General features: G+C 36.0%; 1 protein-coding gene across 5 annotated transcripts in view; it reads left to right on the forward strand.

The window, feature by feature from the left end:
- The window catches only part of LOC106173687 (protein C-ets-1-like), a 58,654-nt gene that overhangs the window by 22,681 nt on the left and 16,757 nt on the right, over positions 1-19,216 (forward strand). Inside the window, exons 1-2 of one of the 5 annotated variants that reach the window (XM_087016671.1) lie at positions 5,482-5,530; positions 18,900-19,019. In XM_087016671.1, coding sequence (XP_086872797.1) covers positions 5,497-5,530; positions 18,900-19,019 — 154 coding nt within the window. In that variant the 5' untranslated portion in view covers positions 5,482-5,496. Of the gene's footprint in view, positions 1-5,481; positions 5,531-14,587; positions 15,185-17,208; positions 17,288-17,460; positions 17,644-18,899; positions 19,020-19,216 lie in introns of those variants that run through there. The other 4 variants (XM_087016670.1, XM_087016669.1, XM_087016672.1 and 1 more) reach the window with 4 other exon arrangements.

Genomic DNA, 19,216 nt, shown 5'->3' on the forward strand with positions numbered 1-19,216 from the left:
CCTTCCAAATCTGATGAGAAAGAGAACCTTTTGGAGATGTATCTCCCTGCAATGCTAATATTACTGAGAGAAGTGAACTGATTGGTTGAATCGTATGGATGTCTGTTGGTATACATTTCACAAAACAATTCCCTCCAGAAATCTTGTTGTGTAAAGACCAAAGTTGTAATCTCCTTCCAACCTGATGTGAAATTGTGCCTGTTATTAAACAAAGATGTGGCAAGTGATTCAGACCAATAATTACTTAATTTGTTTAGAGTTTTTTGGATTTTTCTAAAACCAAAGTTAACCAGTAGCTTGCCTATAAGTTCATGCTAGTTTTGGAACTAATTTTTCTTTTCTTTGTGAAACCACCCCTAGATGACCATTGTGTTTTACTTCCTGTCTCGCATTAACAGTAAACCTACAGATGGTGGATGTTCCTTCCTGGTGTTTCAGCTTTGGCTTCCAGTCGATAGAAGTGTCAATACTGGACTCGAAAATTGTTTAGATGAAACTGATGGGTAGGCTTTCTGGACACTTGTGGAATTGACCAGTATTTTGATTTTGACATGAAATAAGGCAAAATATAGCAATTAAAATTGAAAATATATTGAATTTCAATAATTAACAAAACGAATATAAAGTGAACAACTCCTTTACTATCCTCCGATATCGGGGACCTCTTAAACAGTATCCAAAAATAAAGACTTTTTTCTTGTAAATATGAAAAAATGGATGTTTATCTAATTTCTAAATCGAAGTTTATATAGTTCGAAGAGAACATTTTTCTCTTTAGCAGAGTGATGTATCCAGGATATTGAACCAGAATATTGCATTTCATGACGTCTGAAATTTGATCCACTAGGATGGAAAAATGGTTGTCTACAATCTCTGTGCTTTCTCTTTCAGGCAAATATGTCTTCCTAGACATGCTACGAGGTAATGAAAAGAGCCAGTTATTTTTTTTGTCACTCTGTACATATAACTTGATATAAGATTTGACAAGTATTTTCCAATCAACTGGCTTTTTGTCTTCCTGTGATAATACCACATTGATTATGATTTGAATGAGGTTTATGAAGTATTCATTTAAGGACTTTTAAAATAGATTTCAGTCTTCTACTGAAGAAGTATAATAAATGTTGTATAATCAGAAATTGTTATTTATATAATAGATTTAATTGGTTTGAAGGTGTTAAGGATATAGCATGATTTTTTTCACTTAGATGTGAATGTTTATACATCTATTCTATGACAGTTATATTCAATGTATTTATATCTGTAATTTTTTTATCAGTTTTTTTTTTTTCAAATTTTGTCATTTGTTTAATATATTTTAGTAGATAAGAGAGAGTAGATAAGAGAGATTATTTTTTCTTGTACTTTTATATATATCCCGTTCACACTACCAACTGAAGCAAGATAGACATTCGAACACATTGCATGATTATGTATTTCTATATGTAAGATAGGGTTCCCATGACTAGGTCGATCCAACAGGATCGGTCTAACTCCATGGGGATTCACGTTAAATTGCTATCAACTTAAGCGGCTTAAATATCTGTCATACCTACTGGTAGTTAATTATCCCCAACAGCTTTAGTAGGCATGACAGACATTTAAGCCACTTAAGTTGATAGGAGTATAGTGAGAATCCCCTTGGAGATAGGTCGATTCAAAGGTAGTACAATAGTCTCTGGGAATGGTCCCTAATGCACATGTTGCATATAAATTAGCAGTAAAACAAGTGAGATGAAAAATTTTACATATACATCCAACAGAATGATTCTTATCCCAACTACTGCATCTAAAATAAATGATTATTTTTTTCATGGTGTGGTTTGAGGTTGCTGGGATTCAAGGTTAAGGTTTGAGCCCAAGTTTGACAGCTCAACCACAGTTTGTGGTTAATTCATACTCCAGCAGAAGTTGGTCTGCCTTCTGGTGCTAGTTTCAAAAGGGAACTTAAGTATCTCTTTAGCCAAAATTTAGTGCACTGTGTCCAAAGGTTAATTTCAAGTAATTAATTAAGGTGTTGTATAAAAAATAGACATTTGAAATGCCTTAGACTCAAAGTTACTTAATATTAGTCTATTGCTATGGGTTTATCTTGGAAAGTTTAATAGAATATTGGCTTTAATGTTAAAACCAACATTATGTTTAAAGTTTTGTTGAGAAAACTGCCCCCTCAGCTGTTATTTCTTTATTTTCCTTTCTCACTGTAGTCATTACAAACTGCCTGTTTGCAAACTTCTAAAGTTAGACTGGTTCATGGCTACACAGCATCATAAGGCAATCAAATTAAAGGCCAACTAATTATTCAGTGGGCCCATTGAGACAAATCTTTGCAGAGGAAAATATTGCAGAAAATTCCTACTTGTTTTATTTGATTAACATCAAGTTTTTTTGGGGTGTGTTTTTCCAAATAAAAAGGTGTAAAAGATATGCTCCTTTGGCCTTTTATAAATTATGTAAGCCAAAGGTATGTTACCGTGTTGATGTTGGCCCCTGCGGTTTTGTTGTGGCAAATAAAAGCTAAGTGCTTAATGTTTTATTTACACATTGATAATTATCATGAGTCAGGCTGTGAAGGTGAAATGCACAGTGGTTAATATTTCATTCACACAAAGAAAATTGTCCAAAACCACAGAAAAACACCCTGTTGATTTTAACCCGTGAATTGTTGGGATTTAGATCTATTAATTCAATGAAAATTGTCACAAACCACAATCAGATAAGTGCACTGTTGGTTTTAATCCTTGGATGATTTCGATACACAGATTTGAAAGCGGAGTGTGAATGGCCTCGTGAATGGTAATGTGATCCCGGGTACCAGCCATGAAACTTGATTTATGACGACCTCGTAGCCCCAGGTGTCAGGACCTGCCACTCCTCCTGTCACACGCCATCTTTTATATTTTAATGTCTCCCCGTTTGAATTTAACAGTCAAATATCAGCCGGCATAATGAAGTCGAAAAACATTAGGACAAGCTTTTATTGGTATTGTATCTCCTCCAGCCAGTTCAAGAAGTATGTACATCTGAGTGAATATAAAACACATGTTTAGGGCCCATACTTTTTGATTTAGTGCCAAAGTGATGAATAGTGTGAAATTATTTTTAGAATCCAGATTCCTTGTTGATAAGATTGAGATGGCTGTCTGTCAGTGGATAGGTAGATGGATCTGGTATGGTCATAAAACGCCATTGATACATATTTAGAATTGATATAGAATATAATGGCTTTCTTCCTCCCTTGAGGGAGAGAGTAACATCATTTAGGGTGCATTTTTATGAAAGTTCTGGAGTACAGTATTTGAGTTTTTTTTGTCAATAAAACTGTTGGGTGCCAGAGAGATTATAGTTGCACTTTATTAAAAAAGTAAAACTATTACAAATACAGTGATGCAAAGTTTATTTGAAATAAGACCATTTATTTCACTTCATCATTAAATTGAGACACTGATTAAAAAACTGGAAGTTTGTAATTTTATGACATCATTTCTTTTTGATTTGAGATATTATATATTATATGATAAAGTGGCATCCTAGCTCTGCTTTGTTATAGAAGTTTATTCAAATTGGTAATTCAGAAAGTTTCACTTTCAGTAGTAAGGACATGTCCTACCAAATCAAATTTCAGATTGTGTGTTTTATATACAGTGTTTTAAAGATAAGGAGGAAAAACTGGGCCATGGTAAAGGGGAGAATAACCTTCCTTTATGGTTACATAGTGATGTATGGGTGAAAAAAAGCCAGGAGGGAGGGAGAGTAGCAGAAGTAACAGCAATCTGTGGGCTGAAGGAAGACCTGGGTTCATTCACAAAATGCAGGGCTACAGAGGGGCAACTCCGTTAATGAGGGGTCAAAGATTTTAGAGTTATCAACCTCGTTTATTCTGTTCTCAGAAAAAGAGTCCTGTTGAAAGGATAATTTGCATGATATACCATATAAGACCTAGGTGATGTTGGCAACTTGTGTGAAGCTGAGCATTTCAGTAAAAATTAGATGAATGAATGGAGGAAAAGTATTTAATTGGAGTCGCATGTTAACTGACTGTATTTTACCTAGGCTTCTTGGTAACATTCATTCATGAATTTTAATGTAGGCGTTGAGGGTTAAGGTCAGGGTTTCTTGTCTTGGTTACACAGTGCTGGGACCACTCAACTGTGGAGTTACTTCTCCGTCTACTACACGTTCTTTTACAATTACCTTCCCACTATCCATGTTGCGGCAAGGCCATTGTTTTTAGCAGGCGACAAGAACCTGCGTTGCCAGTGGAGTGAAGAGCCAGAGCCACCTGTTATAACAATTCCTTACTGCTGTTTGCATTAAAAAGTAATAGTAACTGTGGAGCTGTGCTGCTCATTCACAAAAAACATCAGCCGCTGTGCTCCAATATGTTAACTGCCAGGCTCATTCATAAGCTGCGGTGGCAGGCAAGAACTGGGTCACTGACTTTGGAATTACAGAGTCGGCCCTGAGAGTTGAGTGTGGAGCATTTTCTGAAACCTTTTTTTGCTCTGGTGCTGGTGTAAAGTTACCGATTAGAAGAGGATTTTAGTGAGAAATAGAGAACGTAGGCAATATTCATTGCAAAGAAAAGGTCCAACAGTTTGAATTGGATTAGATAGAATAACTGGTAAAAGACTTGTAGACAGAAGGACGGGTTGGAGGTGAAAAACTACAAGTGGACAGTTTTGTTTGAACTGAGAAAAGATTTTCAGAACTGAGACTTGTGCTCAGGGAATAGTTGGATGGCTTTGGAGGTATAAGTCTGTGGAAGTCAGTGGTGCTTTATCATTGGAAAAAAAATTGGAGAGCTGAATTGGAAGAGAATTAAAAACAGCCATGGAGCTGGCTATATTTATACCTGGACTTTTCTTTATGCAATCAGCATGACAAGAATTGTCCATCTCTCACTTGGATTCCACGGGCCGGATATCCCATAATTTTCACCTTTCTGGTTTCCTTTGCAATTATTGGACAATTAGCTACATATATTGGCCATTTTTCTTGTCAACATTAGTGACACTCTTCGAAATAACTGCCAGTAAATTGACGCCAACAAAGTGGAGCACAGGCTGTAGCAAAGTTCCAGACAGATTTTGAACTTCATCAAGAGAAACAACTACTTCTTGATTATTATTTTACATTTATTCCATATTGATATTTGGTGTGACACTGGTTTTGTTTAAAAAAATGGATAGCACAGTAATAAGGAATAAACTGAAGTTGTTACTTCAGCAGTGTGAGGAACAAATATATACTAATATTATTACAGTTGTGTTTTAACGAGCGGGAGTATATTTTGTGGAACAGGTAACTGAGAACAAGTCTGTCATATCTAAACTACCAAGCAAAACAAAACTGGAGAATAGAAGATAGATGTATAGGTTCTTGTTCTATAGAGAACTTTTCTTATCACCCCTGGAAATGACCAGGTGAATGACAACATAGACTTACTTTACAGTAATCAGTGGAACAAGGATTTTGTGAATTCTTATCAGCAACATGTTTATTAAAAGAGAACCAGGACATCATTTTAGTAAGTTTTACCTCACTGTCCTGTTACCTTCTTATTCTCTTCCTCTTTGTGTTTTATTGGTTTTCTCACATATGTACAATTTTTATGTCTCTTGCACTAGCTTTGTCATTCACCACTGTTTAATTTGTTGTGCAACTAACTCTCTCTCTCTCTCTCTCTCTCTCTCTCAGCTAAACATATCTTTTCACTCTCACTGTAAACACAGCCAAATTGCACATGTGGTAAACTGACAAAAATGGAACTCGGCAAACTGCACTGTGGATTCAGTTAATTCTTTACAGATCTCTGTAACAGTGATACTTATCCAGGTTGGGTGAAAAGTTATAATAAGAGGCCCAGCTTGAGAATGAGGAAACTTTCAAGAAGCCACCACATCTTCAGGTGCTTTCATGTTATTAATCTTGGTCTTGATCTTGAATTAGATGGGTGGTAAATTTTGTTTTTTATGTGGAAATAGTTATGATAACATTCTTCACCCTCCAGCTATAGGACCTGAGATCATAAGATGGTTTTATGTCAAAGTTAACTTTGATTTGGAAATAAATTAAGGAAGGAAGGTTGTTATGTTAGGTCTAAAATGGAGGGACTGCAGGTGGACTTCACATGTTCACTGGTTGTTGAAAAAATTTACAGACACTTTCTGCAAGAAATAGCAGTTATAGTGACTATAAATATTAAGTATATTGAATGTTCATTAGACTTAACAACATGAAAAGATATTGTAAGATAAGATTATAGGTGTTCAAAAATAAGTTAGAAAAAAAGATTAAAGGGATAATAACTCTTCGCATGAGATCTATATTTCACAATAAAAACATTGTGAAGAACTCATAGAAATTTAATATATTCTGTTTTACCACAAAAACGGCAGTAATAACTATTATTCTGATATCTGAGCTTGTCTTTAGACCACGTGACCTCCATTGATGGCTATACTCTGTTATAATCTCTTAAGAGATTTTAAAAAAAAACCAAACTTTTTAGAAAAAAACCAGGGACTAAATTTGAATGCAAAAATAGATTCATTTACCATTGGTAAGTATGGGAAAATTGTTGTTTACTCCAGGAAAATTCATTTTTTGGCCAAAACGAAGAGTTATTATCCCTTTAAGATATGTATGATTTAAGTTTGATACACACAAAAAAAAAAAGATTTTTATGTACGATGATTAATTACTTACCATCCTAATAGTTATTACCCATACCAACAAATATATAGTTTTCTGAGCCCCAAATCCAAATTATAGCCCAGACTTCCCTTCTTCTCTCTGCGTAACCTTTTCTTACTCTTCCTGACGTCCCTCCCCGAACATGTACCAATGCATGCATGCTCGCACACACGCATGCACTCAAACTCATGCCTGTGCTGCAGTACTTATCTCTCCTTCCCCCCCCCCCCCCAAGCCTCCTACATGCACAAGCCATCCAGTCCTATAATGGCCTTCTTTGTCTTGAAAGCTTGACAGGTTTAAATCTTAAGTTGTACATACTCAGAGATAAGGGTGTCAGTTACCGGAATTCTCTCTCTCTCTCATTGAGAAAATGTATGGAAATTAAGTGCTGGAGCCTGTGCTGTAAATGGAGGATGTCTGTGGATCATCTGGCTTTGTGTTTTTATGGGTGGTATTCTAAGACTGGGTTCCCATCCCCAGATCGCTCTTACAGGATCGGTCCATCTCCAAGAGGTCTCTCGCTAAATTGCTTTCAGCTCAATTGGCTTAGACGTCTGGTACGACTACTAAAGCTGCTAAACGATAGTTAACTACCCCCTATCAGCCGCTGTAGGCGTGATAGACATCTAAGCTGCCCAAGTTAATTGCAATTAAGCGAGAATCCCCTTGGAGATAGATCGATCCACAGTTAGTACGACAGGCTCTGGGAATAGTCTAAGGCTCTATTCCCATAGATTTTAGATTGATCTATCCCCGCGGGGAGTCTCACCAGATAACTTTTAGAATATCCGACTTAAATGTCCGTCCCGCCTACTACAAGCTGTAAGGGGGTAATTAACTTTCGTGTCCGCCCGGCTGACAGCTATTTAGCGTGAACCCCCAGGGAGTTAGGTCGATCTAAAGTAGGTCAATCTAATCTATGGAAATGGGGTGTAAGGATTACATGGGATGTTTGTGACAATTTTCCATATACTGTCTTTTAGTTTCATTTCAAGAACTGCTCACGTGGGACATTCGTTTACAGATATTTTTACTTATAAAAAGTGTATCAGGTCCTGTTTTCTTGGTTAATTTGATGCAGTTGTGTTCCATAAAATTAAGTGTCCATATTGTATTGTCAGGCAAGAAAAATGATGTAATTTTTTCAGCCATTTCATTGAAAGATGCATAAGAATTTTAAAACTTATAATTGAAAAAGAAAGAAAATAAAACTTGGGCTAAATGTTAGACTGGTGGCAAAGCACAGTTGTGCTTACATTTTGGCAGCATTAGCTAGCAGCTGACTTTTACTCTTTAAAAACATGACTCTTGCATTTTCAACCCGCACAGACTTGTACGTCACTTCACGTGTCTGGGCCTTGGTACCCAAACACTGTATAACTAATATGCACCCCATTTATCATGAAATTTGTTTTTCCAACCATGGATTTGTCTCAAAAGTAAGTCTTAGAGTATAGGTTCTATTAACACTATTTTCGACATGTTATTTATTATAATGGCCAAGAACATGGAGAAGATCTATGTGGATTGTGCAATATAGCAGGCTGCTCAAGTCATCTGCTCATTCAGAAATTTTATGGAAATTAGGCAGGTTGCTGGCCTGCGACCATGCTAAGACTGATGGAGTGAGAGAGACGCCATGAACAAACCTGGTCAAAGGTTGAAATGCAAAAAAAAAAAAAAAAAGTCTTAAGTCTGTGTTGATTTGTTAAGTGTTATTTGAAAGTCTAAGGTAGATATTTCCGGCTTCATTAAACAACAGTGTTCTTTAAATAACATTGAATAGCATAATTAAATAAGAATTTATTCGTTCTTTAACTTGACCAGCGTGGGTTATGTGACAAGATTTTTGATTAGAACACGAATAGTCACCATTTCTTTTAGATTAAAAAAAAATGCTTACCCAAGTTTCTGAAATTTGATTTGTCAAGATGTGGTTTTCTGTATGCGACTTCCTGATTTGATTAACAGAAGGTCTGAAGGGGAGAATAAATTGTCAGAAAATAAATCTGTCAACACCCCCACACTGAATTTTAGTGAACACAAAAATATCTTGTGCTGTGCATTATGCCAAGTATAGAACTTGTATTCCAATTTGAGAACTAACAAATTCACAGTGTATACTTACAGATTTTATGGAATGCATTTCAGCATCAAAGATTTCACCATCTATCACTGTTGAAATATATGCTGAAAATATGTAAAAAAAGAGATACAAATCTTGCCTTATCTTTTCAAAAAATTTAACATCACTGGTTTTTAGAGAGAAATTTATATCACATTTGGTGATAAGTGTGTCAATGAGAGAACACCTGTGCCATTTTTCAATTGTACTTGTGGTGGAAAGGAGGAAGATTTGCATGCCCTAGTTTTACAACTGTGTTGCCTCCTTTTTTTTTTTTTTTTTTGGTTCGAATTGTTAAGAATGAGAACCGATTGAAATTGAATTAAAAATATTATACTGCGAAAATGATGCCAGATAAAAGATGATCACTACTTGTATCTCTTACCATTAATTTTCAGAGTACTCCATTACTTCCAGGTAAATTTTGAAATGTGAAATGCTAAGTTTTTAATGCAGTTAAGAGGAGCCCACTTTGCCTATACATAGATAAATCTTTTGAGCATTTATTTGGTCACCCCTTGGTGCTGGCTATTCCTTTCTGAACTTTCTACTTCTAATATTCAGTTAACTATTTATGAATTAAGATAGAAGATACGTCTACAAAAAAGAAGTGTGACAGTACGCATGCCCTCAAGGAGCCAAAAAAAAAAAAAATCGATGCCAAAAAAAAAAATGGATACATTAAAAGGGAAAAGGCCACTTGCTTATCATCGGGAATACAGAGCTTGGAATAAAGGCATAAAAGGAAATCTGGTGTCCTCCTCTTCAAGCATGAAACATATTCAAGAAAAATCCACTTTCCACTGACTCACGCAAGTTCTTATCTGAACCGGGACACATGACAGAGATAAGATCAGTGAGTCACAGAGCTGACGGTCATTATGTTATAGTGGTTTGTTTTGACTGTCTTGAGGGCTTTGCGGTTGGAGAGTAAGGGCTTTGTGGTTGGAGAGTAAGGCATATTGCTTCTCAGTCTCACCAAACGCAATCTCTAACTGCCTGTGGAACATAAGGTCTTGGACTTTTTGGCCAGTGGTGAACACAATTTTTGAAAAAAAATTATGATTTTAGGAAAGTTATACTTTGAGGATTATTTGCAAAACTTCTAACTCTAAAATAGACTAACAGTATGGTAGCACCAGATACCAGATGTGTATGAACTAGAAGTAAAGGAAATGGATGATGAAACAGTAGTGGCATAAAGACCATGTAGGATTTAACATATTCATGTCATTCATTATCCCAGTATCTTTACAACCTCAGTCTTTAGGGCATCGTGGCTATATACTTATTTATGTAATATATGTGAGACAACTCTAGCTATGACCATTGGGTCTATCTGGTCATATGGCATTACATCTTCTTTGACAATTTGAGATTGTATTTTTCCTGAAAGTTATACTTTGAGGATTATTTGCAAAACTTCTAACTGTAAAATAGACTAACAGTATGGTAGGACCAGATACCAGATGCGTATGAACTAGAAGTAAAGGAAATGGATGATGAAACAGTAGTGGCATAAAGACCATGTAGGATTTAATATATTCATAAAGTTCATTATCCCAGTATCTTTACAACCTCAGTCTTTAGGGCATCATGGCTATATACTTATTTATGTAATATATGTGAGACAACTCTAGCTATGACCATTGGGTCTATCTGATCATATGGCATTACATCTTCTTTGACAATTTGAGATTGTATTTTTCCTTTCATGCTCTCAGTTTCAAAGATGTACAAGTACAGATATTTATGGTAATTTATCAGTGAATTCATACAGCACTGCTTATCTTATTTAGATTTTATATACTATAGGTGAAATGGAAGTAAATTATGAAATGTTTGATTTCCATGCCACAAGAATGAAAAAAAAAAAGGTGTAACAGTCACTCTAAAAAAAAAAGGTGTTAAATGCTATTTTATAATATTTAGGTCCTAGAACGGCACACTAGAGGTACTATGGTGCTTGTTGCTCTATTAAGTGCAGTAAGCAGACTTTGTGCAAGTAGGAACAAATGTAATATAATGGTGACACATCCAAAATGCCTCCTCACATTATAATGACTTAATGAGCAGGCAGCATAACTAGAAGGTGTTAAATGGGGAAACCTTTATAAAACCGGTCTCAGAACTACGAGAGAATTTACACTCTTTTCATGTAAGTAAGGTGTCTGGAAAGATGTCACTTTCTGAATTATCAGCTGGTAGTGTTGCTATGACAACAGAAACAAACTTTATATCCAGTGAAAAAACATTTCCAAGACACTGATAATAGGACACAGCATTAATAGGACGAAATCTAGACAAGGGGTTTAATTGCTAGGCCCCTGCAGCGACGAGGCCTGTGGAGGCGGAGGCCAAGCATTAGGGCATTAACATCCTCATTTTTAGGGAGTTGGCCATATATAGCCTGCGATTCTGTTGGTTCTCAGAGCTACTTGTTCTTAATGCACTTTTCTACATATCAGAAAACTTCTAAGCGCTATTTTGAGCAACTCCCTTTCAGGACAGAAAAAAAGTCCATGCTAGGGTGTTTGCTTGAATTGAACATACTTTTAAATACATAAGTTACAAAGGCTGTGATCTGTCGGTGCAGAATGTTTTTCTGATTGAAAATTGACCTGGTTTATAGACATCATGCCCAGTGTTTGTCAAAAGTAAGTGTCAACTTTATTGGCAGAGACCACAGTACGTAAGAGTTATCCATGTTAGGGGCCCAAGTATTAAACACAGGGGCCTTCAAATCAGGATGTGTAGCATATAATCGCACAGGTACATGTTTTGGGCCCTAAATTCCATGTAGTACCTTAAAAAAGAAGTTAAAATGTACTTAACAAGGAAGCAAAAGGTAATTGGATCTGTGTTTGTCTGTTTGTCTGCCTGCCCTTTGGTACCATGGGGTCTTTTCTTATGATGGAGACATTTAATGGTGCTATGTAGATGTTTTGTAATTGTCATGTAAGTCTTCTGTACTGAATAGTTTGGGGGAAAAGGAGCCATCACAGACTAAGTGACTAACCAAAGGAGTCAGATAAAGAAGTTTTTTTTTTTTTAGCTCTGTTGCACAGACTAGGGGGGGGGGAGCAAACTTTTAAATCTTTATTGAATTTGAAACAATATGGAGGAAAAAGTGTGAAAAGTTTGGAATGTGTGGAAGGGGTTAAGATGAAGAGACCAAAACATAACTAGCAAATAACTAGCATCTAATGCTTTTAGCTCTTTGCCTCCATTTCTTTTGAATAAACATTGTTAAAAAAAATAATAACTAGCAAAAAAAAAAAAAGTAGTGGTGAGAGAGAAATATTGATAGAAGAAATGTAAGCTTTTCGTATTAAAAACATTAAAACCCTAGTCAAAAAAAAAAGAAAAGTCACCTGTTGTTCTACTGCCTCCTTGATAAACTGTCATGTGTTGACTTGCTGGCAGTGGGGAGTATGTCCACTTCCTCCCTGCCCACTGGCTATACCCCCTGTTGAGGATCAACATAATGCTTAATGAGGTGTTCATTCTCAGGTAGAACAAAGGAAGGAACTTACCATTGTGTCCTCACTTTGAGGAATCGTACTCACGTAAAAAGAAAAAAGTGGCAACTTGTACTTCAGTTACTTTCAGTTTTTATGGTTGATTTTCTAACAATACGTAAATAAAATAATGTAAATCAGTTTTTTTACACAACAAAAAATTAATTTGTAGACACTACCCCTCCCTTCCCCCTATGGAATTAATCTGTCAGGCAGCTTTTTTTCTGACAATGTTTTGACGTTAAAACTTGCTAAACACGCATCTTTAATTTAAGACAAACCATTTATAGCAAGACATGCCTTATCCAAGGATTAAGGAAATACTGAGAAAAAGACTTTACTTCTTGAAATTCTAGATCTGCCAGTAGTTTTTGACATGGAACTATTAGCTCTGTTGTGGGACAACTTTTGTATGCAGAACTAGTCAAGAGGTCAAATTCACAAATGTGAGATGAACTTCCATGTTTCAGGTGTAGGCCGACATCCTTCTAGATACACGCTACAGTGTTATTGTATTAAATTTTTAAAAATACATGCTTTGGTTTGATTTGTTTATATTATGATGATGTCACAAGACTATTTCATATATAATTTAATTTTTGGAATGATTACCTGTAAGAAAGAAGGCAATTGTAAAACAAAAAATTTAAAGATGCATTGGAATTTTTTAGGTAAGTACTTAAGTCATCATTATTTTGTTCTGGTAAGTTTTTTTCATGCAGTTAAACATTATAAGAAAAATGATAAAAGGCTATTCAAAGATTTACTTTCGTACAAAATTCACTTTTTTTTTCATTTTTTTCTGCAATATCTGAAAAAATAAACCCACAGAGCAATCTGCATGCATCTCCTGTGACATGTGATTGATAATTCTAAAATGTCCCACCAGTAATAAAATAAAGGTAGCTGGGACCCCAGACACGTCTGAAACACTGCCTTCATTTTGAGCAGCTTTGACACTAAGTGCTGTGCGCTTTTTTTTAACACTCGCCCCACTGTGTTGGGCGGTGCAGGCCACTGGTTGGCGTTTACATACACCCAATGCACCGTGGGTAATATTATTGTTCAAGGCAATAGGTCAGGTGAATGAGTACGACGATGTTTTTGCAGCGGAGGTCAAAGAGCCACTTTGTTATTGACCTGAAAATTAATTAAAGTCAAGCAAGCAGTAAAGCTCTATTCTGATAATGATGATGTGTGCTTGTTTCTTTTATCCTTTGGACATGCCAGTTTTTCAATAATGGGCAAAAAAAAGAAAAGAAAAAAAAAGACGTCTACTTTATGCACTAGCTGTATGCGAAGTTTATTTGTCAGTATTGGGACCACATGGAGACACTACATGATATCTAATGTTCTCACTGATTGAAATGATTAATTTCTCATTTTCCCCATCCAAATTTGTTCTTGGTTATAGTTAAGATTTTCTCTCTGAAGGGCCTTATGTTTAAATGTATGGAAGTCGTGCGTATGTGCTTGAGCTTTATTCACAGTTTGTGAGGTTCTGTAAATTGGTAAGCAAGGGGAATGTGCAGATAGAGAGAGAAAAGCAGAATAGGTGATTAAGGTGAGAGAAAAGAAAAGTCAGCTACTTATCATAACTGACAATCCAGTATAAGGGCTTAGTGGTAACCCAACTTTTAACACCTACTTAAACTGAGTAAACACATAATTGCTGCAACAGGCAGAAGACTGAACTACTACACAAACAGTCCGAGATTATGCTGAAATGATCCCTTATAAAATCAAGAATCATGAACTGGATTATACTATGATAACACCACTGGAAGTTTCTTATCTGTGAGATCCTTGAGCTAACTTTTTGGGGCCTTGATTGACGTCTGTCTTGGCCCTGTCCAAATAAGGGCGCTGAGTCATCCATTCACCTCTTACCACATTGGTACAGACTCCATTCATAAAAGTTTATCAATGAACGGGGTCCTGTAGCTGTGTTTATGGTAGGCACTTTTATTTAGGGGAAAACGGAGGGGGTGGGCAATATTTTGTCTCTGTTTGAAATTCAAACAGTTTTGAATATATACAAGTAGGTTATTTACACGATTAGGACATTTCATTTAGTAATCTCGATTGGTGAATTTACAAATGAGCAAATTTGAGAGATAAATTTCCACTGAATTAACGCCATAATTTTTCCTGCTTTCTCTCCCCTTATCTTGCATATGGCCCCTTAATTACTAGGCTAAATAATCACTGGGACACATGGACACTTCCTGCCAAGAAGCTAGCTTGAGAATTAATGTCAACTAAGCATGACCTAGATGCTACATTGTTCATGATGAATCTCCAAACTTACTTCAAGCCAACATGAACTAGTTTTTCAGTGCTCACTGTATCTGGTAGTAACGACCCTGGCTGGAAGGAGAAAAGATACTTAATTTTAAGGGAATGAGACTGAATCTGATTGGATGAACTGAGTAGGACAAGGACCAGTTCGGTGGAAGTAGTTACAGGGACACCGCTTTAATGAGTTTTTAAATGTTCAGGAAGGAAAGATTTGAACAGATAGGCAGAACCAAGGAAATTGGATGTGGAAGACATTTGCTTAAGAATAAGCTGGTCACGGGATTTGGAACTGGAGTTCTTTCTTTGGGTACTATATACACATACCTAACTTGGCTTACTATTTGAGGCAGGGAGATCAGTTGTGAGTAGGAGTATTCCACCTTGGAGGCGATTTGTGTTGAAGAGTTTTACATGCTATCTCTGGCGTCCTAGTGATTTCCTCAGTTATTACTGTATGGGACAGTTAAGACTGCTACTAACATGCTGTCCATTATATCTCCTCCTTTGCCTAGCCGCAGGACCAGGGGGATTAAAAGTAAGTTTGGTGAACTTTTAATGGGTTTTTTTTTCATTCATTGGTGTTCTCTTTTGTTGAACAATGAACAATGAGGAATAACAAAATTATTGATTATATATAAGCCTTTTTAAAAATGCAAGCTATAGATCAATCATTTTAAATAAATAAAAGAAATTGGTTAAGAATTAACCTCTCTAAGTTACATGGAGTATATACACACATTATATACAGAATTATACAGAAATGTTCATTGGCTGTTACATAATAATAAGTGTTTACAAAAACTCGAATATTCTTATCCATTAAACAATGATAAAAGTACCTTAAGATATCTTTGTTCAATATGAAACGTATGATTCAGCGTATTATTTTTATAATGACAAGGTGCAAGCACACGTAACAAAAGTAAGGTGAAAACATGGCTATGACTGGATCATTTCAATGGGCAAAAATTACCAAACTTTCAGATATCTTATTTCATGATCCCAAAATTGTATTTCTGTATGGCATCTGTGGTCCTTATACTGCATAGAGTAGAACTTGAGAGTAACCTGCTTTTTAATTTTGTTGCTACCACTCGATAGGAATGTTGTAATTTAAAGAAAATTATTACTTACAGATACAGTATCTGTAAAATTCACAATTTTCCCCCCATTGAAAAGATCGAGTCATTACCATTCTTCTACAACTCAAAGTAGAGAAAGGAATTTTCAAAGTTAAGAATGGTTTTGGTTTAAGAAAATGAAAAAAATAAAATAAAGAAAACTGTTAAGGTGACTATGGCTCTATTCCCATAGATTTTAGATCGATCTATCCCCGCGGGGAGTCTCACTAGATTACTTTCAGATAATCCGACTTAAATGTCCGTCCCGCCTACTACAAGCTTTAAGGGGGTCCCCCAGGGAGTTAGGTCGATCCAAAGTAGGTCGATCTAATCTATGGAAATGGGGTGTATGACGGGCCTTGCAAAAATGACTATCAATGTGAGCTTTAATGAAGAAAAGTTACTAAAAGAGATAATAAAAACCTATGCCAACGAAAGTATGGTTTCATTGAAGAAAGACGAGACTGATCAAGATGCGAGCAGTTTTGATGAAAATAAGGTGTCTGTCATGATAAGTACAACATTGTTATAAAAGTTTGTTTTGAAATGATTAATATGTTATGATTAAGTGTAAGAAGTGACGTCAGTTTGAGTAAAAATGGTATGAATTACAATTCAGGAATCTCATAATATACTGCTGCTGCACAGCAGTAAGAACATGACATACTATCTTGGGTCATGTTAGTAGAGAAGTTTTACTCATTTGCTTAGCATCTTTTCATTAGGTATAGGAATAAGTTTTTTTTTTCATGATTTCAGATGATTTCAACTTGTCAAATGTTCACCTTTTTTGGCCACTGCATGTAATCTTTTTTTTTTTTAATCATTTTATTAAGGATTAACTTATGTAACTGGATAAGTTCTAAGTTTGATGTTTAAAAGGGACCTTGCTTGGAACTAAAGTTTTAAATTTAATTTGCATTCAAATGAGCAGCCCATCCTTTGATGTTCTACAAGTCTAGCACTACTAGGTGTCAAAACATTGCCGAATCTCAAACACAGCATTAACATAAAGGAACCAGAAAGCCAAGACCAAAACTTGACACCCAAACAAGCTTAATCAATACAAAAGATATCCCAAGCCAATTCGGCAAAGACCCAAAGGTAGAATCTTGATGAATGTAAACTGGTCAACACCAAGTCTGCCAGGGGCCCTTATCAGATCATATCAGTGCTCCGGACTTGCTGATGTCCTTTGTAATTTTTCAGCCAAGCTGGACCGTGACATAACAGATCTCCACTAATTAAGACCAGCCTCAATCAAGCATCAGGTTAATTGTCCGAAACAGGGACTGGGTCATACCTGGCCATCTTGGGTGTATTAAACCCAGCAGGGTGGACCAAGAGGGTCACTTTGATGTCCTAACAACTGATAAGGCCCGAGGGGGGAAGTGGTGGCCTATAGTGGGGGGAATAAAAGGAGAGCTTTAACAGTTGTAAATAAGGAAGATGAATGAGTTGGTGTAGCTCAGTGGACACTGTTAGCCCTCCTTTACTGCACAGCTCTCTTATCATTGGTCAGTTAAGGAAGTTAATGTGTTAATTGTCCAGAGACAGTAGTGGACAGAGTAGGGGGTAGGAAGTAGTGGTCAGTTACACCTTAACTTGATGGATAGGTAGAAAGGAAACTGCTCCTATGAAGTCTGAATACACCTGAAGACTGGGATGGCTTGATTGTAGTTTTTTTTTTTTTTTGCTTGAAACTGAGAGGATTTGAAGAGGATTTTGTTTAAATTGTGTTTTTAAGTATATGCCAAAAAAGTTGCCAAACCGTTCATATCTTAAAGATAGGACACCGTTTTAAATTTGGTGCCAAACCAGTAGAGAGTAACATTAGGCAGAACAGAACAACTTGGGAGAAGTAAAGGCAAAGGTGAGAATAAGCAAGTAATAAAACCAACATATTTTTAAATACATTTTCATTTGATTCATTTGAAGTTTACAATTGGCTCAGTATGTCACAATGGCATGGTACCCGAAAACTTGATATTTTGCAAAAAGACAAGTTGGCAAGTATATTCAACGTTCAGTTATGCAAACTAAGAGAAGAAATCGGGTAAGGAAATCAGGTATACAACTAAGAATAAATTGGTTTGGCAGAAACGTCTCATGCAATCAAGTGACCATAGGTGGTTGACCTTTGTGTATGTGACAGGATTAGAAATGAACAAAGGTAATGTTAGCATAATATCAAGTATTTCTTTAGTATGAACTACAAAAATTAGAGAGAAAAAAAGATCCAAGTTTATGCAGACATAGTGAATTTGCACTCAGCTAGGTGTCTGTTTGCCCACGCAAATTTTTAGGTCTTAGGATTCTAGCACCTGCTATGAAAATTAGTGCCTAAAGTTGAAACGGAAAACTTGATGTGTTAATTTATTAATACATGATAACGAACTATAAACCAGATCATATCCAAGCAGAACATCAGAATTTTGTCGAGACAGGACTGAGCTAACATCTGTAAATGCAAGTAGACTTGATTGAGGTAGCAGTACTTATAGTTTGTGCATGGGTTAGTTTTCAGGATTATGCCTGATTTCAGGATTTTCAATCTTCATTTTGCCTGTAATTGTTTCCATTTAGTGTAAATCATTAATGCAGTGAGAAATTACAAAATTTTGTTTTTCAGGATTTTGGTTTTTTACAATTTTCATCCATGTTTGTTTGGTGTAGGAAAGGGGTTTTCTTGGACAGCTTTCAGAGGCACCTGGCGCTATCTGGTTACAGTTTTTTTTGGTTGATTTTTTTCCTTTAGTCTGATTATCAAAGAAAAACTTAAGAGAGATCAGTGTGAATAGAAAAGCAGGCCAAAAAGTTTGTGTTTTTAGTTTGCAAATAAATGTTTTTCCTTCTAGTTTTTGTACAAGTACAATGAAAATTTGTATCAGCTGTTTTAGGTTTTACCCCTTAGCATGTTAATTAAGTGATTGTTCTCACCATGGAACTTCTGGCATTTACTCAATTTTTTACCTATCCATTTGTCATATTTCAGATATGCATTTGTTATTTAGATGTTTTCCTCTATTTTTGAAAAAAAGCAGTTACAGGTGATTTTTCCCTTCCTGTGGGTATAATAGTATAATAATATATATGTGCTATATAATGATGAATCCTATTTATTTCCAGATATGCCAACCCCCCAGGTTCCTCCTCTGACCCCAGGGACTAACCAGAAGATGTCCCAAGCGCTGCTAGAGAGCTTTAAGACCTTTGAGAGGGAGCAGCAGAGGCTGAGGATCACCAAAGGTGGGGGGCGTGACAGTGTGTGTGCCCACATTTCCACACGAGAGAGAGAGAGAGAGAGAGAGAGAGAGAGAGAGAGAGCACAATATCAGATGTGAACACTGTTCATGTGTGTGATTGGGTGTTTGTTTGTATGTTTGAGAGAGAAAGAAAGAAAAAATAGGTGAAAAGAGGGCAAATATCATTGATACAGACAAGAA

This window comes from Lingula anatina, chromosome 7 (assembly GCF_051362555.1).
Source record: "Lingula anatina isolate TDL-2025a chromosome 7, LinAna3.0, whole genome shotgun sequence".
Classification (NCBI taxonomy): Eukaryota; Metazoa; Brachiopoda; class Lingulata; order Lingulida; family Lingulidae; genus Lingula; species Lingula anatina.